The following is a 24,218-nucleotide window of genomic DNA, read 5'->3' on the forward strand; positions in this document are numbered from 1 at the left end:
GTGTTAGCATTAGCATGAGGCGTCACTAATCTCATACAATGGTGGAAAAAGTAAATAAGGCCCACTGGCAAACAGGAGTAGTCACAATACAGCTACTCAGACATGGCCCAGTAGGCTATTATGGGTACTCTAGTGTAACCTATTACACACCATGGTACAAGAAAAGGTGCAAAGTGTCTTATGTGGTGAATTCACGTTGAATTTAGAGTGATGAATTTCCTGATTAGTGTTCAACAGAATGATCATTTCTCCATTCTCTCGTTATCTCATATATTTGGTTGTGGGTGTGTGTGTGTGACATCTAATTAAACATTTCAGTAGACTCCAGTTATTTAAAGACAGACTATGTACAAGAAGAACCAAATCAAACAAAAAAAAAGTACTGATGCAATATTTCATAGTCCTCACAAAACACAGATACAGTCTAGTACCCATACATGGATGATTTCTTTTGATTTTGTTCTACTATTTTTTGTTTGTTTGTTTTTGTTCGACCCACTGGTTCCCTCTTCTCTAAGAGGGGGTGTCCTGATGCCAGCTGTCAGAATGAACTGCAGGAACTCGTGGGACAGTGTCTGACCCATCTATAGCTCAGAAATAGCACTTGCGCACAAAACATGGAGGAGGGAGATAGCAGCAGTCAGAAAAATCTGGAAGTCACTGGTGAAACCTCTGTCGTGACCTGAACGTCAGTGGTGAAACCTCTGTCGTGATCTGGAAGTCACTGGTGAAACCCCTGTCATGACCTGAACTGGCCTGAACTGGTGAAAGCCCTTTCATGATCTGGAAATCATTGGTGAAACCTCTGTCATGACCTGGAAGTCACTGGTGAAACGTGTCGTGACCCGCCCACCTTCCGTGACCCGCCCACAGTTCTTTATTTCAGCTCCATTTGGATCTGAGCTCCCATGTATGTGCTCCATTCACCTGGGAGTGCAGATTTGTTAACTCTGCATACAGCTGAGGAGTATTATGCACACTGACATAAGTGTCACTGAGAAGGAATATTAATTCATTTGGTTTTCCTTATGGAAGGCAGTTGTGGGTGGAAATAAAGCAAAGCAGAGAAAATAACAAATGTTTTTGATTAGATTGATATTATTCTCTTCGTATGCCTAAGGAGATAAATGAACTTTGTTATTTTTGAAGAAAGGTGTTTTCATTCAATTCAACCAGAGCTTTTATTTTAATTTGAGACAGAAACTACACGTCCATTGTGAGGTCTGTAGTTCTGGAGCTTGTTGTGCTGATGTCATAATGATTGCCTCAGTGTTCAGCCTGAGAGGGCAGGAACACTACGACAAATATTGTGTGTGTGTGTGTGTGTGTGTGTGTGTGTGTGTGTGTGTGTGCACATGTGTAGACACAGAGAGGGAGCAAATGTACAGCAAACTGAAAAAATCTAACGTCACAGACATTAAATCTCACGTTACAGACACTAGGGTCTTCATTTACCAAAGCACCAATTACTAAAGTGAATCATGGGCTTGAATGACCATTTTAAAACTCTAAGCATTATCAGCACATTAGCAACACAACATATAGCACCCTTGTAGAATCCATGGCTGCTCCTCTAGGGCCATGTGGAGAAACCCAGACAACTGCAGCTCAGGCACCAGAGGGCCACTATTTCAGGCTGAGATGCAGAATTCCACTGTCTCGCGTTGTCCCCTATCTATAGTCCCGTAGTCATCACCTGTCACAGATGTGGCCATCCAGGAGCTGTCGGTGTCATCACCCTGCCACAGACCCATGAGAACATGATTGAAGGCCTGGAATCCTCCTCTTTAGATTAGAGAGGATTAACTTTAAAGAGATGCCTGGTCTCACAGTCGTTCCATTCTCACCACAGTGGCGAGGGCCACAGAACTGGAAGACATGCTCAGCTTTACAAAGCCTCATGGCTGCCCGCGTGTGATATCATGTGACTCCATTAACGGCAGATGGGGGGTGGGGGGTGTTCCCTGTGGATTCTGCTCCTTAATGGTGTTATTAAGTCGTAATGTCCACACCACCTGCCCCTACCCACCATTAGAATGCAGCTGAACACAGTGAGATGTTCAGCTGCTGAAGCGAGCACACACTTACTGCCCAAGTCACCTCCGTCACACCGGCTCCCAGCATGTTCAGTATCATATTTAAAAATGCAAGAAACCACTGATATTAAATCTTCTGTTAAAGATCTAAATGTTAAAAATGCCTTTTCCTTTACAAAGGAAAGACCTTCTGTATATATATATATACATTCAAGATCATAATTTTGGTAATGATACAAGCTCCTCATCTGAATATACAGTGAGAAATACACTCGTGTAAACATTTTCTCAAAAGTCGGAATATCGGTGCTCAGAATGCTCAAATGAGAAGAGTAGGTTACATGTTTAGCATGCAGTACGCAGTGAGTCTAATGTATGCTCTATAGTGGCACTATAGAAATAGAACAACTTGGTTAAAAATGGCTGTTAGTCTATAAAGGTTAAAAGAAGAGCGGGTGGATGACTCACTGCGGTTCAATTCACAGTGAAAGACTATAGAGATGTGCTTGTGTATGGTATACTTTACAGATGTGCTATAGTTAAGGATATAGAGTTAAATCGCATCATGTTTTGGAGAGAGATATATTTTTTATAAATAGCTTATAAATGCAGTGTTTTCAAGAGAAATTACATTTAAGACAGAGATTCTTCAGAGCCTGAAACTACACTTATGGTTATTCCATCATAGTATTGATGGTTAAAACACAGAAATGTGTTTTGACACTCCCTCGTCCATGAAGTCTCTTCAAAGGAGATCAAAGCAACCGTCTTTCAGAATTTGTATGGTGGATAAGCAAATGGCCAATATATGTAAATGTGTAACCTTCAGTACTCTGAGTTTTTTCTCCTTTCAGAAATGCACATGGCAGCTGGACCAGCACACAGTCCCCTGTGCTGAAGGGCCCTGGAAGATCTGGTGTTTGCAGGCGACTGTCTGCATTGTCGAATAATTGTGTAAATGTTATGCAGTAGCCTCCCTACAAATCAGAGCAAACAGCAAGTGCTTTACGAGGGAGTTCATGTAATTCCAATCACCTATATGAGGTCCAGGCTGCTGAAGGCTTGGTTCAGCTCGCAATATAATGCAGCTGTTCTTTATTGATTGCACGTGGCATATTCCCAAGACACGTTTGACATCGCTGTCATTGAAGTGTCGTTTCTGCACTAATAAGGACCTGTATGTGTGTGTGGCTTAACCAGAAATCAGGGATGGGAGCATTTCTACAGTGGGATCTTACCTATGTGCAGATAAAAAGCCAATAGCATAAGATCGTATACAAGAATCACAAGATCACACACAAGCCTAAAAAAACTTTGTGATTGTACCATTCCGTCCTCACGTCCGTCATTTCTGAAGTGCAAGACATACAGTCAGAACAAGGCCTATTAATACTAAACCTTTACAAAGTAAGAGTAATAATTATGTCATGAGGCTACACAGTTAACCCACAGGAGGTGAGGAAAGCTACATTTAGAGGTCAGGTCAAGACCTAGGGATTCCTTGAGTGATTTACATGAAAATCCAATCATGGGCCTCAAGACAGGAACAAGGACAGCCTCGGGCCCAGGAGCTGTGAGGAACACAGACTGTCAGACATCCTACACCAGCGCTTCTCATGCTGGCCCACCAAACATTTGTGCTCAAACCAAGTTTCTATCGTGCCTGTTGCAGGTATTTCATGTTCGTAGTGCTTTACAAAAGATGGATTGGAGCAAAATTGTGATTCTTCCGATGGAACTGAGAACCAGATGGAAAAACCTCAAAATGAGGAACAGATGCGTCTGGCATTTATGGTGGACATAAACTATGTGTATTATATCTTCAACATTTATCCTGCTAAACAAATAGGGTGTTTACAGTCAACGGTCTGTGGATTGATTGGTTGAATCGATTTGGTGGTTGCGGTGCACGCACACGTCGACATGCATGTTTGAATGCTGAATGTGGGAGTTTTCAGGTTCACGTTCACTTTTGGAAAGAGCTGTTGTAATGACTCGGGTCTCATTCATACGTAGCATATGTACTAAAGGGAAAACATAAACGCTCAGATCTAGAATCCACGCCTCTATGTTCCCCAGGGCATAATCCTCGTGATGGAGCAGGATTTAACCAGTATTAACCAAGTTCACTAATGATTATACATAAAATACTCAAAATGTCCACAAAAAAAGTATTACACCGAAGACAATATATTAATTCAGCCAGGTGATACTGGTCTTACTGTGGTGCTTACCATAACAGCAATTCATAGATTAAGATCCTGTAACTTATAACATGATCATCCTGTAGAGATCTGTCCCCTAAAGAGCAGTTTTGGATATGGAGAATTCACCTAGTTAATCAGTAAACTGGCTTCTTAAAGCCAACCCAACTTAAGAAGGGTTCTTAAACACTGTTGAATTAATCAACCTTACATATAGGCACAGTACAATGCATCTTGAAAAGAAAAATGGCTAAATTACACTGACACAAGAGTTCAGCCAGACACTGGCAGGCTTTTGCTGCTGTTTGTTTTTATGTAGCCATGGATTTAGTGTAGAAATCATGTATAAATGTCAATCCCTGACTTTGTCCATGCTTTACGGTGCACTGTTAAAGAGGCTGAAGAGAAGACTTTGAAACTTAAGCAGTTTTGTACGTCTCTTATACCAACATAGCATCTAATACATGGTACTTCATTTGAGTTACTAGATAAGGTTTTACCCATGAGATATAAATCTTGCACTTTCCTGCTAAAACTGCTAAAAACTATGCGCTTAACGCCAAGGAGCTCCTGTTCATAGGATACCAACACAAAACTGCTACCACGGGTTCTTTGTTAATGAATACAGCGACCTCTACAGGAGAAAGAGCAACATTACATTTATGAGCGAAAAGAGGCATAACCTATTTTTTGAGTGGTTCAAAGAGGATAGGGAATAGAATATCAGTCAAGACTTTGAAAACATCAAAGAAAACTTCCCAAGTTTACTGAAAATAATGGCACCTGCTCATATTACATCTTTATTTAATTGCAGTACATTTTAAAATCCTATAAATAGTTTTCACAGTTCAATAACAGTAGGTGCAAACGAAATCAAATGGTTTAAAAAAGAAAAATCCACAATTATGTTCTATTGTTCTGTTCAGTTGAGGTTTTCATCAAAACTTTGAGAGGTGGAAAAGAACAGTTCAAGCAACTTCAGTCTAACTGTGTCCACAGACATGATCCAAACACACACATGTGGGACTTTTCTAAGTGCTCCTGGAGGACCAGCTGCAGTGTCTAAGTATCCGAGAAGGAGAAGAGACAGTTTCACCATATGACGGTAGAGTCCTAAACTCCCCACTCAAACTACGCAAAAATGACACCCGTGCATGACGCTGTGTCATGCTGTCCCGAGGTCAGTTCTCTTGGCTTTCATGCAAGTTAAGACTGGGATTTTGGTACGGCCACAGGCCGCAGAACAGCTTAAAATGCGAACCCAGAGTTACGACCCACAATGATGAGCCAGGTCTAACGACTTGAGCTGCTCCTGCGTGGCTCCTCCCGTTTATTGACTCCTCCCCCTTTTTGGCTCCTCACATGCAGCACTCGGGTTTCTTCTTCACCTCCTCACAGTCTTCCAAGCACACGGTAGGCGACTGCACCAGTGTCTGCTTCCGGATGATGGAGGGCAGCAGGACCTGGAAGAGCGTCTCGAACAGCGTGTCCACGTTATAACCCGTCTTGGCGCTCGTCTCGAAGCACATGTCCTCCGCCGGCGGGACGGCGCTCTTGTCCAGCACCTTGGAGTACACGATGCGGTTGTACAGTGCCATGGCGTCCTCCTTCGTCACCTGCTTGTGGATGGTGGGCGTGTGCGGGGGGGTGGGGCAGGCCAGGTGTCCAGGCACGCCCCCTTCTTCCGACCTGATGTCCTCGGGCACCGTCTGCTGGGCGCACGGGTCCGTGAGGTCAGCCTTGTTGCCCACGATGGCGAAGACGCAGTCGCCGTTGGCGGAGTCGGTAAGCGAGAGGAAGCGCTCCTCCAGCTGCAGAAGGCTCTGCCAGCTGGTGACGTCATACGTGAGAATGACAGCCGCGGCACCACGGCAATACATGGAGCCCAGGCCGTGGAACTGCTCTCGACCTGTGGGGGGCGGCAGAGGGCAGAGAACAGGTCAGATGTTGGTTAATTGGAGATGCAGGGTCAACACAGCAAATCTCATTTCAGAGGATCTGGTGCTACTCCTCTAGTAAGGGGCAAGACCACAAGAAGCCCCCATGTAAAAGCCCCCATCTGGAGAGCAGGTTTATTTAACTCTTAGTGTAATGCAGGATGTCATTTTATGCTCACTCATTTCATTCTTAATTTTCATACTGTTGGCATCTACTGGGATGTCAGTACCAGTCAACTCTCCCATGCATTTCCCCAAAGTGTCCACTTTAGACTCAAGCAACATTTTAGTCGACCGCCAGGGCCATGGCTCAGGTAGGCTAGAGTTTGTCAGAACTGCTTAGAATTCTAATTACATTAAAGGGAAGCAGTCTCATTAATGTTCCCCTTATCAGCCTGTTCCAGAGATAAACGAGAAGAAAATTAAAGGTGGGATGCATTACACAGAAAACATCCACAAGCTAAAGCTTGGGCAGAACTAATTCTGATGACTTCATAAACAAGTCAACTTCATACACAAGTCTACACAAGGTGCACTGATCTACTGAGTGCATGGATCAGATACCACAGGCATGTGGTAGAGGTTCCCCAAAAGGTCTGTAGGTTTAAGATCATCTTAAATGAGAGAGAGAGGGAGTCCGAGACAGAGAGAATGTTCAGTGTGATACTTGTGCTACCATTTAGCAGTGATCTTTGTGTTACAGTGCTTTCAGGAAACCACAGGCTGTACAGCTGGAGTCAAACACGAGAGACGCACTGACAGAAACTCCCAGGGAAATCACAAGGTTAATGTTGCAATCTCGGCATGTCTGCATATCTGCTTCCTAATTCACAGCTAATTTAACATTAACCGGATTTGTACATGAGACAAAAAGTTCACCAACGTCACGAATTTCACCTGAATGAAGAATCATGTTTCTACTCAGACCAACATAGTATAGGTTCAGTCAAAGGTTTCTTTAAGTGCAAAAATGAGAAAGATCAAGATCAGGAAGCCATATGAAAGCCCAAACCAGACTTTCAGACTGTTGAAACCATTTGGTTTCCATTTTAATTTAGACACCTGCTCATCCTTTGGTCTTTTATATTTAACTCAATAAATTAAAGGCTTTAAAAAAATGTGCTCATAGGCTGATTCCTAAGAATTTATTCAAAAACAAACACAAAACTGAAGCTAATGGTCAACACATGTCATTACATATGGATGAGGTGGGGGTCTGCTGACAACATAAAATGATTGTTATTATGACATCATTTCTCTCTATGGCTCTGATTCTGTTATTATGACATCATTTTTCTCTATGGCTCTGATTCTGTTATTATGACATCATTTTTCTCTATGGCTCTGATTCTGTTATTATGACATTTCTCTCTATGGCTTTGCCAGTGTTATTGCTTAGATGTGTTGGAGCCTCTTTTTCAACTGGCGGGTCACAATCACTAGAGCCCCATCATCAAGATCACAACTGTAGTTGTGTTAACCATCCATGTCTGACAGAGGTTAAAGTTCCAACATCCTATGGGACTTCCTGCATTGCATAAGCTGCGACTTTAGTTTTTTGTTCTGTTTTGTGGTGAAAGATGATATTTTCCCTGCTGCTATTTCACCGTTTGGTTTGAACCAAAGCAACCCGAGACGAATACCATGGCATAGCAAGAAAAGCAACTTCAGTTTCAGTTGTGTGTGTGTGTTTTTAAACATAATAAACTCAAAAATAAATAAGTCATATTAACGCCATTAGAATATCTAAAGTAATATTAAGGCTGATAGAATACAAATCTGGCATGAATGCTAATCCAAATTATTTATTGAAGGACATTACATTTTCTGTCAAGTTAATTTGAGTTCAGTACAGAAGGGTATATCTCACTTTCACTTCTTTCCGTTTTAGGTCGGAGATGTCAAAATCCTCTAGAAATTATATTACAATAAATATCTCAAATCCACTACATACAGTAATACATTGGTGTGTGAATTGCTTAAGAATCGACTGGTCTAAGAATATTCAAGAAATGCTCCAAAACATAAATGTCTTGTCACTAACTTTGAAAATGGCACAGGAATTGACAATCCAAATGTACAAAACATTTCATTATCACTAGGCGCTACAGGTTATATAACGCTTACTCACATCTAGAAAATGTATTAGATAACGATTATTAAACCTACCTGCTGTATCCCAGATTGAAATGTTGTACGGTCCCCACTGCTTGAGGAAGAACGCTCCTCCGATTGTGCTCAGTGTATCTTTAAAACTCCGCTCTGTGTACCTGTGTAACAGCGAGGTCTTCCCGACATTCATGTCTCCCAGGATAACCATTTTAATATCGGGCTTTCTCATTTTCCTTTGTGGAGGCATGTCCGACAGTTTTAGACAAGCGGTTTACTTTCACCAAGCTGCTGTATCGGGCTTTTAAAAACTCTTGCTCCACTTTAAATTCGTGTCGTCAAAGTTTTGGTCATGAGGTCGCCTGGTGTAGTAATTTAGACCAACCAGTTCAACAAATATTTTGGCGGTTTTGGTTGTGGAAATATAGGACTGAAAATGTATCTTACAGTCCAACAAACTGTCCTTTAAGCGTTGGGTTTTGAGTACACCGCGACTATTTGAGTTGAGCGGTGATGTTTTGCCCCAAACGGTTTTTTTTCCTTGTGGCAATGACGCAAGAGAAACCTCGCGAGGCAAACTTCACCAACGTTAGCAAACGACCACAGGCCAGTCGTCACATGGGGGAAATGTCGCGTGTATGACAAAGCACACTGGTGTGATGATGAAAGCCCATGGTTTATTTCCAACTGCAGTTTTTGTGCCCGGGGAAACTGGACAGGAATGGAGGAATGAACGCAGCAGGGGCAATTCAGGAAAAAAAGAAAATACACAAGAAAAAAAAAACACGAATATTTTCTGTAATCTTTAGTAACTTATATTCCATTTGAGGAAATTTTAAGACAAGGATAAATCAGATGACAACAAAACAGCTTTTAAATTTCAGAATCTTTCTAATAATGCAGCACTGCACTGTCTTTGTGGGCATAGTTCATTGCATCCGTAAGTAATATGTCCAGAATATATAGATTATGTTTTAGGTTTTACCACAGATACCCATTTGAAGGTAAGGAAATATGTCAGTAGAGAGACAGAACACTGCTGTGTTTATATTAGAGGCATAAAAGAACTGAATGACAGAATTATATTACATTCACTGTGGATATATCACTGCATCCATCACAATGGAAAACAATCAGGAGTCATTGTGACTCTTAGCTGTTTTGAGTGCACTGTCACATTGCAGAAACCCATGCTCAATGCTTCAGGCCATGTGCTCTGAAGACCATCGCATAGCGATTTGTCAATCTGCCAAAATAAAAGTCCAGTTATCCAAAATAAAAGTTGGTCAGGGAAGATATCTGGCGTGCGTAGTCTCACTGCAGTCGATGCTAGGCTGAGGGGAAGGCTAACGTTCCTCATCTCTGAATTCCCTGTGTTGCTGGGTAATCTCCCATGTGGAGTGGGTCCCTCTGTCCTGAACCCAAGAGACACATGATGTTAGAAACTCATCACTGAACGGTCATTAACACTGCACCACATAGAGAAGCTGCAAAGAAAAGCTACGTTTGAACTCCAATACTTGTTTGGGAACCTTGTTTGGTATTTAATTACGATTAGATCTAATATATGTATATACACTGCTAAAAAAAAATAAAAAAAGGGAACACAATGTAACCAAGTCAACCACACTTCTGTGGAATCAACCTGTTCAGTTAGGAAGCAACACTGATTGTGAATCAATTTCACCTGCTGTTCTGCAAATGGAACAGACAACAGGTAGAAATGAGAGGCAATTAGCAAGACACCCCTATAAAGGAGTGGTTCTGCAGGTGGTGACCACAGACCTTTTCTGTGTTCTCATCCTTTCTGGCTGATGTTTTGGTCACTTTGGCATTTTGTCAGTTCTCTCACCATAGAGGGAGCATGATGCGGTGTCTACAACCCACAGAAGTTGCTCAGATAGTGCAGCTCAGCCAGGATGGAACATCAATGCGAGCTGTAGCAAGAAGGTTTGCTGTGTCTGTCAGCACAGTGTCCAGAGCATGGAGCAGATACCAGGAGACATGGAGGGACCGTAGGAGGGCAACAACCCAGCAGCAGGACCGCTACCTCCTCCTTTATGCAAGGAGGAACAGAAGGAGCAGTGTCAAAGCCCTGCAAACTGACCTCCAGCAGGCCACTAATATCCATGTTTCTGCTCAACCTCTAAGAAACAGACTCCATGAGGATTGTGTGAGGGCCCGACATTCACAAGTGGAGCTTGTGTTTACGGCCCAACATCGTGCAGGGCAAATGGCATTTGTCAGAGAACACCAAGATTGGCAGATTCACCATTGGCGCCTCTTTACGGATGAGACAATATTGTAAGACCATATGCTGTTGCAGTGGGCCCTGGGTTCATTATGATGCATGACAATGCTAGGCCTCATGTGGCTGAAGTGTGTCAGCAGTTCCTGCATGATGAAGGCATTGATGCTATGGACTGGCCTGCCCGTTCCTCAGACCTGAATCCAATCAAGCACATCTGGGACATCATCCACGAACGCCACGTTGCACAACGTTTTAATTCAGGTCTGGGAGAAGAATCTTCAGGAGAACATTCACTGTTTCATCAGGAGCATGCCCAGGCATTGTAGGGAGGTCATACAGGCACGTGGAGACCACACACACTACTGAGCCTCATTTTAACTTGTCTTGAGGAATTTCTAATGAAGTTGGATGAGCCAGTCATTTGATTTTCCACTTTGATTTTGAGTATGATTCCAAATCCAGACCTCCATGGGATAATTGATTTACCTTGATAATTTTTTTAAAATTTATTTTGATCTCAACGCATTCCACTATTAATAAATACATAAAGATTTTCAACTGGAATATTTTATTCATTGATATCTAGGATGCTATTTCAGTGTTCCCTTTATTTTTTGAGCAGTGTATTTTATTGTATATGGGACTGTATTTTATCGCATAGTATATTATTGTGTAGTGGTGTGTGTATTTTATTGTATAGTGTACCGTTTGTGTGGATTGTATATTGTCTAGTTCCACTGTTTGTTTTTTTTTTTTGTATTTATTATTGTTGTCTGTTTGCACTGTGGTCTGCTGCTCTCTTAAATATCCTTGCACCATACCACTATATTCACTATATTTCATTCCAAACTCAGAAAGGATTACAAAATTGATTATAAAACCTTTTTTGCAGGTGTCTCATTTAGGAAAACACGTCTGATATCTTGTATCAGACCCAAGAGTCGGAAGTGTGAGTTTATGTGAAGGTAAAGACTGTAAAGAAAGTAAAGTCATCTTTACATTATTTGCATCCTCTTACAAACCTATTTCAGACTTACAGAAAATTTAGCTCATTACAAATTCAGTATTTTTCACTTTAAATGGGCCTTTCACATCACTAAAAGATGTTTGCATCCACAAAATCTGTTCTTTCGGCTTCTGTCCTGCTTACTAAGGACAAATGATGTCTTACTGTAATCTGCACTCCCAGGGGCACGAGGTCCTTCCTTAGGTCATCACAGACCTGCAGCAAGGCTGCTCTGTCTGGACGGGGTTTCAGCTTCTGAGGCAAGGAACCGGCTTCCTGCTGCTGAGAGGATCGTCCCTCCGCCGAGAGAGCGAAGTTTCGAACCTCGCTACGAAAATGCACCAGCTGCTCCACCACGTTGCAGAGGACAGCGGACGAGTCGGTAGCGCGGGAGTCCTGCAGGACAGTGGAGCACAGGGCCATGTGTGAACCGTTAGTGGCGGGACACAATCTTAACATGGGCCAGGTCATCAGCGGGACACTTGTGGTTTTGACGATTCGATTTTGGAGCACACTGAAGTGATTCAGTGAGAATAAATCATTATTGCTTTTATTGGCCATGTAGAATAACAATAGTTATAATGACCAATAATCATTTTAAAAACTATTTGTCTTGTAAATTACAGTTTTTGTTAGTCTATATTTACATGTGCATCTGCATGTACAGCCGAGCTGAAACTGAGTGGGTGAAATAACTCACCCACCCGCTTGTGCTTGCTGCATGAGGACAACAACTCGCAATAATTTTTTGCCACCCAGCACCACATGCAGAATGTGATTTTGCCCCAAACCAAAACTACCTTTTGTATGTAATGGCCGGAGCCGTGGAGTCTAACTGAAAGCACCAGCGATGTCTGACCTTTCTGTCCAGCAGATCGACCCCGAGGACGTCCATGATATCGCTAATGTAGGACAGTATCGCACCAAAGACAGCCGGGCTTCGACTCGCTCCATCAACCTTTAAAGACATTGGAAGAGACGTGAACTTTAACAGAATACCCCCCTCCTGAAAAAAGCAACCATACTTAAGTGCATGCTCATGAGTTTTAATAGGAGTTTTACATTCATGGGACCCTTTGTTTTAATAGTAGACCAGAAAGGCAAACACTGCTTATAATGAATGTAACTTAGTCACCACATATTAACCTGATGTCTACAACAGTGTATTATTATATGCAAAATTAGCACTGGTAACATTAGGAACTGGCCATCACATTGTGCTTGTGGAGTCTTTAAGGAGATTTTTAACACAAGGACTACAGTTTGCTGGATATTTTTGTGCTGGACAATACTCAAACCAGTAGCGATACTGACACTTATAAACCCCAATAAGCCTGTTTGATAACCCAGCTCAACAGCTACCAGCATGCCTCTATAAAATCAGTGTTAATGAGGCGTTAAATATCCTCCACCCAAATTTCCTCCACCCACATGTTCACGCTTATAAAATACATTTAGATGGCAGGTGCACCTACTAACATTACAAGTGAGTATAGATAGATGATGCTTATGTTAAAGCCATTGGTGTTAAAGTATATAGCCCTGTGTAGGCTCTAAGAGATTTTTTAGTACTGGAAAGAGACCCAAAATAAGCTCGCATTAAGCATTTACAAAAACCAAACAGTGGGACATCTTTTAAAAGCAGGTCAAGTATATCTGCCCTATATGTGGTTACCTTGGAAACAGGCTGAAGCTGACAGTTGCCGTGGTGAACAAGGCTCATGATCGCATCCATCGCCTCCGGCGTGTCGAAGTCGTCCGCCAGTGCCGCGCGCACGCCGGCTCGCGTGGCCGCTAACCTGAGCGGGGTGAAGTGGGGCAGGTGGGAAGAGGCGGAGGGATACAGCGAAGTACCGTGAGCTCCAGGGTGCGGTGTGGTCAGTGCCGTTCTCCTTACCTCTCCCACAACAAGGCCTCCTCCACACCCGGGCACTGCAGGCAGCCTTGCATGTAGGCCTGGGCATTGTGCATGAAGGCAGAGAGGGTGGCCAGCGTGGATCGAGCCTGGCTCAGGCTGCCGTCGCTGTAGTCAATGGCTGTGGGGAGAGGGTGTGGCGACACCGTGTGAGGTTCGGGGCGAGTTCGACCTGGGTCGGTTTTTCCCCCCCACACACGGCTGAACTGATCTGTCGTTAATGGATCTGTAGGTGTGGTGTGCGGCTGGGGGTTTACCTGATCTGTATTTGGTTAAAAGGCAGAAGAGTCTAAACTCATTGGCAGTGTAGGAATTTAGGAAGTCCTGAGAGAGAGAGAGAGGTGTCAGTACAGATTAAAGTTACAGTACAAAATTATAAGAGTACTAGAGTACTAAGTGTGGCTCATGTACCTTTGTGCCTTTTAACCACACCTACATACTAATCAATGGGCTTAGTGGATTCAAGACATCTTTACCTTTATAGTAATATAATTTCTCAAGGACTTTGACATCTTCTCTGCACTGCCTTTTAAATGAAGGTGACCTAAAAAAAGAATCACATTAAAAAGAGGTACATTTCTGGCTTTAATGTAACTTTACCACCTAACACCTACACAGATGCAGCTATTCAACAGACAACGGGACCTTCCACAGGATTTGAGGTGTGAAGTTCCATATCGCTCCACGAACCCTGAGAAGAACCGTCCTAGTGCTACACTGCTTACCTGAGTGCAGGAAGTAATTGGCCCACTGCTCACACTTGTGGTAGGCGTCGCACTGAGCAATCTCATTCTCGTGATGAGGGAAGGCCAGGTCTATTCCTCCTGAGTGGATGTCCAGCTGGCTACCAAACACAGAGCTGCGGGACAAAGAGCAGGTTCACAACAAAGATAACAGTAGCATATGAAGCGCTGCTGACAGCCATCTTGGCTAACAGGAAGCAGCCGCCACAGCAATAGATATAAAACATGCCTTCAAACTCAACGTGAGGGGAGCATATCAAATGCTGTTTGGCTGTTAGATTCTGTAGCACTCAGGTATATTATTGCATGTTTTATGTTGTTGTTCTGATATTTAAATTGCTTAAATGCAAGTTACAGTTCTAAGATTATTGGCAGCCAACAAAGAGCATCTAAATAAACATCTGAGATACGGCCCAAGTGTCCACTGTTACTTGACACAGAACAACCCAAACTGAAAGGCTGTGCAGGGTTGACGAACAGAATGACTAACAGAATGTATAAAACGCTGTTGCCACAGCTGCAGCACAGCTCCGCCTCCCGAGCGCACGCTCGACTCCGCCCCCTGCCCCCCGAGGAGCCAGGAGCCCGCACACCGGAGCGTGACGGCGGAACCGTGCCGAGAGTGAGGTCAGCCCACAGGTGTCAGGACCAGAAGGTGTGCTCACCTGGCAATGGTGGAGCACTCGATGTGCCAACCAGGTCTGCCCCTCCCCCACGGAGAATCCCAAGAAGGCTCCAGTGGCTTAGCAGCTTTCCACAGGGCAAAGTCCCGGAGGTCCTTTTTATCTCCACCCCCTTAGGAAACAACCCACTGTGCATCACCTAACAGGATATAGCCATACACCATCTCTACAAACGCCTTGTTACTGCAACATACACACACACACACACACTCACTCACTATATTAGGTACACCTGTCAAATTGGTCAGATGAACACAAATGTCAACTCAATGCATTTAGGCATGTAGACGTGGCCAAGATAATCTGCTGCAGTTCAAACCGAGCATCAGAAAGGGGAAGAAATATGATTTAAGTGACTGAATGTGGCATGTTTGTTGGTGCCAGACAGGCTGGTCTGAGTATTTCAGAAACTGCTGATGTACTGGGATTTTCACACACAACCATCAACAGAAAATGGTCCGAATAAAACAAACTATCCAGTGAGCGGCAGTTCTGTGAGCGCAAATGCCTTGTTGATGCCAGAGGTCAGAAGAGAATGTCCAGACTGGTTTAAGCTGATAGAACGGCAATGGTAACTCAAATAACCATGTAGAAGAGCATATCTGAATGCACATCATGTCGAACCTTGAGGAGGATGGGCTACAGCAGTAGAAGACCATGCCGGGTGCCACTCCTGTCAGCTAAGAGCAGAACACTGAGGCTACAATCACACAGACTCACCAAAATTGGACAATGGAAGATTTGAAAAACGTTGCCTGGTCTGATGAGTCTTGATTTCTGCTGTGACATTCGGATAGTAGGGTCAGAATTTGGCATCAACAAAATGAAAGCTTAGATCCATCCTGCCTTCTATCAATGGTTCAGGCTGCTGGTCGTAGTGCAATGGTGTGGGGGATATTTTCCTGGCACACTTTGGGCCCATTAGTACCAATTGAGCATCATGTCAACGCTACAGCCTACCTGACTGTTGCTGACCATGTCCATCCCTTTATGACCATAGTGTACCCATCTTCTGATGGCTACTTCCAGCAGGATAACGCACCATGTCAAAGTGCGAATCATCTCAGACTGGCTTCTTGGACACGACAATGAGTTTACTGTACTCGAATGGCCCCAACAGTCACCAGATCTCAATACAATAGAGCACCTTCAGGATACGGTGGAACGGGAGATTCGCATTATGGATGTGCAGCCGACAAATATGCAGCAACTGCGTGATGCCATCATGTCAACATGGACCAAACTCTCTGAGGAATGTTTCCAGTACCTTGTTGAATCTATGCCATGAAGGATTAAGGCAGTTCTGAAGGCAAAAAGTCCAACCCAGTACTAGCAAGGTGTACCTAATAAAGTGGCCAGTGAGTGTGTGCATGCTAAGTATGCATACCTCATACGTTTCATACGAGGTTACGAAGTACTTAGTGCTACGAACGTTTCGGGAAACCCACCCCTGTTTTGTTACTGAACATTGGCATAAGGAAGTCTGTAGCTTGTGTGTGAGATGTAAGTACCTGGTTCCCCTGGTTCCCCAGCGCCACCAAGCTTGCCATAGCGACTACCGATGGATTGCGTATCAAAGTAAACATTCCCTGTGTTAAAGAACACATGTGAGGTTGGAGCACACTTACAGCGCACTAAACGCTGGGTTCTTCGAGATCTAGCACAGACGGAACCTGGACGGACCTTGACCCGTGGCGTAAGCATGGCCGTTTCTGACGATGCGTTCGACGAAGGCCACGATGCCTGGCACGTTGTCTGTGACTCTCATGTACACGGTGGGAGGAAGCACCTGGCAACACAACCAATGAGCAACACGTGAGTGGAAGTGTAAACACACTATGAGACATGTATGTGTGGGAAGAGCAATTATGGGCGGCAGTAAACCTTCAGATCCAGCATGTCCTTCTTAAACTCCTCCTCATACATCCTGGCAATTACAACTGGTGAAATGTTCTCCTGCAGAGAACACCAGAATAGCCATATATCAATTGTTGGTCAGTGTTATAACTTATGATTTCATATTCTTTGTTCGTTCATGACAACAAACATCAGATGAAAAGCACTTGCCTCTAGGCCTCTCTTTATGATCTTATCGTCGATGTCAGTGATGACCATGACATGCGTTACATTTATTCCGAACAGTCTGGTTAAAATCCTTTGCAGAATGTCAAATCTGACATAAGAGCTTAACATGAAAAACAAAGGTGAAGAAATAAGGCAGGCACAGAGAACCTAGTGTAAAAAAATAATAATAAAAGCTGGCTGATATCAAAGATGAAACACTCCCAAATCAGCACACAACTGGGTGAAGTTGTTGAAACAATGTGAGAAAATACTAGTCACCATTAGTTTCCGTTCTTTTGTGCAGGCTTACCAGGCATGGCCGAGGTGGGAATCATCATAAACTGTGGGTCCGCAACTGTACCTGTAGATATCAACAGAAGATATTTTTGATAAAACTGTAACAAAGCATCACACTTTGTGCATGTCAGGACTAAGCTGCCTTACCAAGTTGCTATTCTCTCCTGGGCCAAGATCAAAGGCTCCTTCTGTTTGGTAAGGCTGTTGTACGTCTTTATACCAGTGTCAAAGCCTGATGGTTTGATCCATCTGGTTCTCGTGTCAGAACACACTGTTCGACTTGCCGAAAGTGAGCATTCCTTTAGTCTTCTGAGCAGTCCGCTGCAAACGTTCAGTCTGCAGTTCAAACGCAACTCGCTTGCGCATCTCACACGTGTCAAAAAATACCTCATTGTTACCCAACTATACTTCTGCTCATGGAACAAAACATTTGCAGAAAGCCCTGCTCTTGCGAATTTCAAAAGCATGTACTTCTGTCCATATCAGCTAGGGTGAATCCTGGCAGTTATACGAAGAGTTGCACTGAGCGATTGGTACTGAATCTTCTCTTCATTTCGATTTATTTGTCGTGATTTTTAGCAGCCGTCCTCTACTGTAATGTATCGAACATGACACTGGCCATGTGGGGAGGGGGGGAGCGCGCGCATAAGCAGCTACTGTTATTGACAGGGGATTCAAGATGGCCGCGTACTGTCAGGCTTGCCGGGGCGAAGGGCAGTCATTAGAAAATAAACAGTAAAGCACGTGTCTTTATCATTCGAAAGTGTTTTATCGAACGCAGAATGAAGTAGAAACGTACAGAACTTTTACTCAGTCAATTCATTTCCGTCTTTAAAGCGGAAGTTGTGCAGTCTCGCGGAATTGTTTTACAATAGGGAGGATCTATTGTGACGTAGATGAACTCCCCACCTGCTCGCATCCCATTGGCTAATTACACTCGAAACACTGGCGTTGCATTCATACACGGCTACAATATAACATAGTAAGCCATAAATTGCACAAAACACAAATCAGTCTTATATGAAACCGACATGTCATCTCCGCTTTAGGTGAGACGCTGTGTGCAAACAATGTTGCGGTCTGCTCTATGATAGATAAATTCGACTACAATTTACTGATTCAAAATTAACTTTGCCGCAGTATCCTCTGTAATCTTTAAGCGTATTGTTTTATGCATTGGCAAAATTCTTACCCTGACGACTACGAATTGGGTGACACCGAAGACGTTAAACAAGCAAAACATCAAAACGTTACAACCAACTGCTCATCGGGACTCAGCACAAACAGTCGGGGAGCGATCGTCCTTCTGCTACGCTGACGCATGCGCATAAACAGCTAGACTGTTCCCTAAGTGTTTGAAACTACCCGGAGGATCTCCACGTTGAGATCAAGTAATGCGACACAGGGAAATTCTCACTACTCAACGGACAGCGATATAAATATTTCCTGCCGGTTCTCCTGTTTAATGCGCGTACTGGTTTGGACCTTTTACGGTCCGTATTTTTTTGCTAAGTTCTGCTGGATGCTTCCAGGGTGGTCTGGTGTGGCGTTTTAGGATAACCTACTCGGACATAACGAATGCGTTTTTTTGATCGATTTATGGACTTGTTCATGCATCTAAAGTGACCAGTCGGAGCCAAAATGTTAAATACCGCAGAGCGGGACCCACTACACGTTGCCAACTATGTGACAGAATATTTGGACTTGGTTGAATCGTTGCCGTTCGACCTACAAAGAAATGTGTCTCTTATGAGAGAAATTGACTCCAAATATCAAGGTAACGCATTCCTTCGGGTGGTGATCTGTTTTCATTTTGTTCTGAACGGATTGTTTTGTTAAAGTAAGTGGGAATTGCGTTGCGCGTTAGGGTTTAACTGCAGAGTGAACACAATAGATTACTGCTCTGCATTAGACTCTTCTACAACAAATCACTATTGATTCGCAGTGATGGTTTATCTTTTTATCCTGTGTAGTTGTCGCTGCTGTTTAAATATGAAGAGTGCTCTAGCTTTCATTCAACAAAGGTATCGTCAACGGTTAGATGACACATGATTTGTAGAATGGCGGTTTGTTACTTCGACTCTTTCCACTTTGTTTTCGGTCGTTTTCAGTGTACACCACAGACGTCTTTTGTCCGCGTATTTGAAAGAAATCGTGCAATATTCACAAATATAATTGTGTTGTCAGTTCCGCAGTTGTAATCTCTTCTGCTGTCGTCATGTTTATACTTAGAAAACCATATACTTTACAAGTCAAATAACTGTATTATACATTAAACCGCGATTTGTAAAAGAAAGTATTCGCAGCCTGCCTGTACATCATAATGTTTATTGTGTTTTTTAAAATAACTAACCCATGTTTATACTGACTCGGCGCATTGACTGTTACCTAAATATAATGTTGTAACCATTTCGTATGTTGTCGGATCCGGCTGCATACGGACACCGTCACACAATTAACACAACTTTGCGGAGTATGCGTATAGAATTCTTTTTTCAAAAATCAGCTAGTATTTTGCGTGTTGTCTCCTAATGTTTTGAAGAAAGGTGCGTCCGCTTATTTGGTACTGTTTGGTAGAAATGGACATGAAACGTACGCTTCAGATTTTATTTGCATAATCAACAGACTCCGCCTTCATCGGTTTTTGATTGGACGATAGCCTTGAGTGTGGGCGGACACCCCTTGCGTAAACGAGCAGGAATTGGACTCTAAATTGCCAGTTCTCGTTTTGCACGCCTATTCCGCACATATTAGGGCGAGTTCGAGAACAACGATTGGTATCCTACCGCTACAGAAGGCGGGACTCTGTCTTGTAGCTAAGCAGTGACTTGCTTTATCATGTAGGAAGGAGGGACTATTTCTTGTGTTTAAGTGAAGAACTTGGGCTCCAAGACTCGCAGCGTAGTTATGTCAAGCTAGAATGAAATCATAATGTGTCCACGCATTCACGTACTTTTATCCTAATTATTCATTTAAACAAATTAAATCTCCCTTTATCTAAGGTGACTTATGCATGTGTTTCCCTTCCAGAAATCCTCAAAGAGCTAGATGAAGCTTACCAGAAGCACAGACAAGAGGAGGACCCGATCCAGCGGCGACGCCTGCTGCATCGCATCCAGCGAGCCCTGATCCGGAGCCAGGAACTAGGTGATGAGAAGATTCAGCTGGCCACCCAGATGGTCGAGCTGGTAGAAAACCGCAGCCGGCAAGCGGATGGTTTCGCAGAGGTCCTAGAGGCCCGCCGTGAGCCCCATGACGGCGTGGTGGCGACGGCCTCGGCGGCCGCCTCGGTGGCCCCCACCGTCCCTGGCAAGAGGCGGGATGAGGAGAAGAGGAGGGAGGAGGTCCCGAGCTCAGTGGACAGACACACAGCGGGCAACAAGCGCTCCAGGCGGCAGAAGACCAGCTGCAATGACAACCGAGAAAATACATCCGTCGGGCATCACGACGAAGGGGCCGGTAGTGCAGTCCGGGAAAAGAGGGCAAAGGCCTCGAAGAAGAAGAAGAGGTCTAAAGCCAAGCAGGAGAGGGAGGCCTCACCAGCAGACCTGCCCATCGACCCCAACGAGCCCACCTACTGTCTCTGTGAGCAGGTATCCTATGGGGAGATGATCGGCTGTGACAATGATGAATGTCCCATAGAGTGGTTCCATTTCTCCTGTGTTGGCCTCAATCATAAGCCTAAAGGGAAGTGGTATTGCCCTAAATGCAGGGGGGACACAGAGAAAACCATGGACAAAGCCTTGGAAAAATCAAAAAAGGAGAGGGCATATAATAGGTAGCCATGTACCCGTTGAACTGAAACATCATATTTTTTATTTATTTGATCTATTTAACACAATTCATTTAATCTGTCAGTTGTCATGTTGTTTCATGAGAGTCTTTCACCTTGCAAGAAGCACTGGAAGCCTTAAACTCGGCCTTTTGAGTTGATGGTTCCAAGAGGTGATGCTCTCAACGAAAGATTTCATTTGCACTTGGTTGTCATGTGGACAGTATGGTTGTCAGAAGTATTGTTTTGTGAAGGCACTCTCAGCAAGTGGAGATCGTGTTGATAAATCTCCTCGTTGCTAATAAAACAAGAAACACACGCCCTCGTTGTGCTGTGATCACATTGCTGACAGTATAATGCATGTTTCAGGCTCCATGCCCCAAATGGTTGAGTTCTACCGAGCCAGTGATCAGATCAGTGCCAAAGGGCTTCTTGACTAAGTGCAGTTTGGTTTTAGGGTCTGAACGGCAGACTATTTTTTCACTAAAACACTAGTGTTCACTTTAGTGTTTCACTAAAACACTGCTCTCTTCATGAAGAGCCCCAAATAAACCAACACAGACATATATGAACATAAAGATGTATTGTTCTAATATGGTACATGACCAACCAGCAAACTGACCCCACATCATACATTATAAAATCACACTTCCAGGCATATAATTGCACACAGTACAGCAAAACTTGGGGGGGAGCGGGGTGCATGGTTATAAGTCACTTTCAAACTAGGCACAGAAAATGCATCAGTGGCAGGCTAGTACCATATCAGTACAGAGGAGTTTTTTCACTTATTTTTCCTTCTCTAAGGGCCTTTGCATGGATCATAGTGTAGTCCAGGTTTCCATACCAAGAAGCCACACATTTGGTTATTTCACGGACTGGATGGCCGGGCGGTCAAGGCAAAAGGAGATGTGGGAAGACCTACTGAAGAAGGAGTGGAGTGGGGGGGCAGGGCAGATAAGGAAGGAGAATAGTGTATTAGAGTGCCGGGGAGGGGTGTGATGTGAGTTTGGCAAAGGAGGAGGAGGAGAGGGCAAAATAAACAAGATGCTTCACAGTTCAGATGTTTAAACTAGAGTCACACAAAGTTCTGCGTTCTTCAGCGAGGGGGCGTCAACTCTCCCTCCAGCTCTGCTCGACAATGGTGGACACGCGTTTCTCATACTCCCGCTTGTTCTCCTGATACAGCTGGGCCGCTTGGCTGTTGGCCGGACTGTTGGGGTTCGGTTCGTCAAGCAAAGACTACAAACACAGGGTAATGAGGTAATGACAACGGTCATTCGAATGAAAGGTGTTTTGTTTGGGTCTGCTGACTTTTATGTTGAAATAAGATCTCGGTGGTGGAATGGTCTACCTGGATGGAGGTGAGGATTGATGAAACGTCGTATGTCGGACTCCAGCGGTTTTGTAGAATATCAAGACATATACTTCCATCTGCGTATACTGAGACAAGTAAGAAAAACGAGCCCAGAAGTAATTAGTACATTCTAGCAAAGGTTGTTCTTTTACTGGTAAATTGATTAGCTTACATTTTACTTTCATCCTAAAAAAGTGTGTAAAAGTGTGGATTTTAATTGCATGTGGATCAACAAAGAAGCCAAACTGGCAACAGGAAAGAATTGACTATACCATTTGGATGAAACATTTTTGAGATAAATCTGACTGTGGGTGGTTTATTGGGATATTCTTCTGTAAATTCTACAGTCAACTTAAATGTTCCTGTAAAACAGAAACAAACTATTTGTAATGCAGTACACCAGTGGTATCAACAGAATTTACATATTGTGACTAACAGATAGTTACCATCTTCAAAGGGAGTCCCTTCTGGTCTGGAAAAAAATATATAATGTCATTACAATTAGCACTGACAGTTCAAAAATTACACTTATTATTAACAATTAGACGTAGAGTGAACTTTAGAGTATTATGGTGCACAAGGAAACGGTAATCGGGGCAAAACTAGATAACCATGATTTAGGCTTCTTACCCGAATATTACTGCGTTCCACACCATGATATTGTTCTCTGATGGGGCACCACTCACACCGGCCGGTGGATCCTCTTGAAGTCTAAGAAAGCAAGGAAGTCAGTAATGGGATGACAGCGAAAACATCGACAGTATAACCCCGAACACTAAAAAAAGAAAAAGAAAAAAACAGACATCACATTTGTGTTTTTGTGATCCATTTTAGATTGCTTTAATTTAGATTTAATTTCAGGTTGGATGATCAGCTAATCAAACTCAAAGTTCTTGAACATACTAATGACTATCTGCGCTCCCAAAATGAACCCTCCTTCAGGCTGTGCTTGTTCTCATTATACTATTATTTACGTACATCAAAACAGGACAATTTGGTCGAACAAGGAAGCCTTTTACTGATCGGTGTAAACAGAAGCTTCCTTGATAATTATTTGATGATTCACCTTTTAAAATCCCTCATGAGCCTTCTTCGTGCTGGTGTAGACATTACAGTGTCACCAACGGTCCGATGCAAACGTTTACTATAAAGCAAATGATAATTGTCCAAAAAAAAAAAAGAAAAGAAACAAAAAAGAAAAGAAAAAGCCCTCCTCTTTAAAAAATCGCCCCTTCGGCCTGCGGACGCCAACCAATGTTTAGAATCTGCTACGAAGATTTCAACGCAGAATTACAGCCTGTACCATGTACGTGCCAGGGGGAGATTATTTGTCCAATCTTTTAACTCAAAGATAAAAGTACACAACCCAGTTTCGAATTCACGCCGTTTTGTGATGTCTACTAACTCCCGTGGTATATAATGAACGTATTCATATCAAATCATTATACGTCCACTTGGCATTGTCAGAGTATTACTCCTCCCCCCTAAATCAATACGTAAAATGGAAGGTCCCGAACATTTAGGTGGGGTTTAGGTGACGCAGTGAAGGTCGACGCAGATGACAGATGACGAGCGTGTGCTGGGACACGTGAGGCTGTGTGGGGTGGCCGCTCTCACTTCACTTAAGAATAACGTTTCAGGTTTCAACCATTGTCTACTTATTTAAAACGCTCGTGCAGCTCCTTAAGTGCCACCAATTTTTATTAAAACCTCAAATATATCTATGATGGGCTAACCCATTTAATGCTAATTAACTAAAAAATAACCTTTTCAGTAAGCCTATTAATTCCAAAATTACTGATTTTAGTGACAGATTATACAAACCGTATTCATACTCTTTATAC

The 24,218-nt window shown here is 43.3% G+C and overlaps 4 protein-coding genes across 6 annotated transcripts; 1 reads left to right on the forward strand and 3 right to left on the reverse strand.

Annotated features, from left to right (window-relative positions):
- Nucleotides 1-5,014: 5,014 nt before the first annotated feature.
- On the reverse strand, nt 5,015-8,858 carry LOC143483999 (ras-related protein Rab-20-like). The gene is made up of 2 exons (XM_076982408.1): nt 8,347-8,858; nt 5,015-6,149 (listed from the first exon to the last, which is right to left on the reverse strand). The coding sequence occupies exons 1-2, from the start codon at nt 8,534-8,536 to the stop codon at nt 5,599-5,601; spliced, it is 741 nt and encodes a 246-aa protein (XP_076838523.1). The 5' UTR covers nt 8,537-8,858; the 3' UTR covers nt 5,015-5,598.
- Nucleotides 8,859-8,943: 85 nt separating this feature from the next.
- cars2 (cysteinyl-tRNA synthetase 2, mitochondrial) lies at nt 8,944-18,566 on the reverse strand. 3 transcript variants are annotated; one of them, XM_076982405.1, is made up of 16 exons: nt 18,438-18,566; nt 17,393-17,566; nt 17,259-17,309; nt 16,952-17,069; nt 16,769-16,840; nt 16,568-16,673; nt 16,396-16,473; nt 14,867-14,996; nt 14,184-14,317; nt 13,935-14,002; nt 13,716-13,782; nt 13,441-13,579; nt 13,219-13,342; nt 12,403-12,501; nt 11,709-11,939; nt 8,944-9,701 (listed from the first exon to the last, which is right to left on the reverse strand). In XM_076982405.1, the coding sequence occupies exons 4-16, from the start codon at nt 16,997-16,999 to the stop codon at nt 9,633-9,635; spliced, it is 1,365 nt and encodes a 454-aa protein (XP_076838520.1). In that variant the 5' UTR covers nt 17,000-17,069; nt 17,259-17,309; nt 17,393-17,566; nt 18,438-18,566; the 3' UTR covers nt 8,944-9,632. The 3 variants fall into 3 exon arrangements, with proteins under 3 accessions (XP_076838520.1, XP_076838519.1, XP_076838521.1); XM_076982404.1 differs by lacking the exon at nt 18,438-18,566 and having other exon boundaries at nt 17,393-18,156; XM_076982406.1 differs by lacking the exons at nt 16,396-16,473; nt 16,952-17,069; nt 17,259-17,309; nt 17,393-17,566; nt 18,438-18,566 and having other exon boundaries at nt 16,513-16,673.
- Nucleotides 18,567-18,886: 320 nt separating this feature from the next.
- On the forward strand, nt 18,887-21,338 carry LOC143483998 (inhibitor of growth protein 1-like). Its single transcript, XM_076982407.1, has 2 exons — nt 18,887-19,022; nt 20,276-21,338. Exons 1-2 carry the CDS (start codon nt 18,887-18,889, stop codon nt 21,025-21,027), a joined length of 888 nt encoding a protein of 295 aa, XP_076838522.1. The 3' UTR covers nt 21,028-21,338.
- A 243-nt stretch (nt 21,339-21,581) lies between these two features.
- Nucleotides 21,582-23,723, reverse strand: LOC143484000 (ubiquitin-conjugating enzyme E2 A-like). Its single transcript, XM_076982409.1, has 6 exons — nt 23,441-23,723; nt 23,005-23,085; nt 22,821-22,846; nt 22,647-22,736; nt 22,372-22,460; nt 21,582-22,259 (listed from the first exon to the last, which is right to left on the reverse strand). Exons 1-6 carry the CDS (start codon nt 23,482-23,484, stop codon nt 22,131-22,133), a joined length of 459 nt encoding a protein of 152 aa, XP_076838524.1. The 5' UTR covers nt 23,485-23,723; the 3' UTR covers nt 21,582-22,130.
- Nucleotides 23,724-24,218: the final 495 nt, after the last annotated feature.

Source organism: Brachyhypopomus gauderio, chromosome 20 (assembly GCF_052324685.1).
Source record: "Brachyhypopomus gauderio isolate BG-103 chromosome 20, BGAUD_0.2, whole genome shotgun sequence".
Classification (NCBI taxonomy): Eukaryota; Metazoa; Chordata; class Actinopteri; order Gymnotiformes; family Hypopomidae; genus Brachyhypopomus; species Brachyhypopomus gauderio.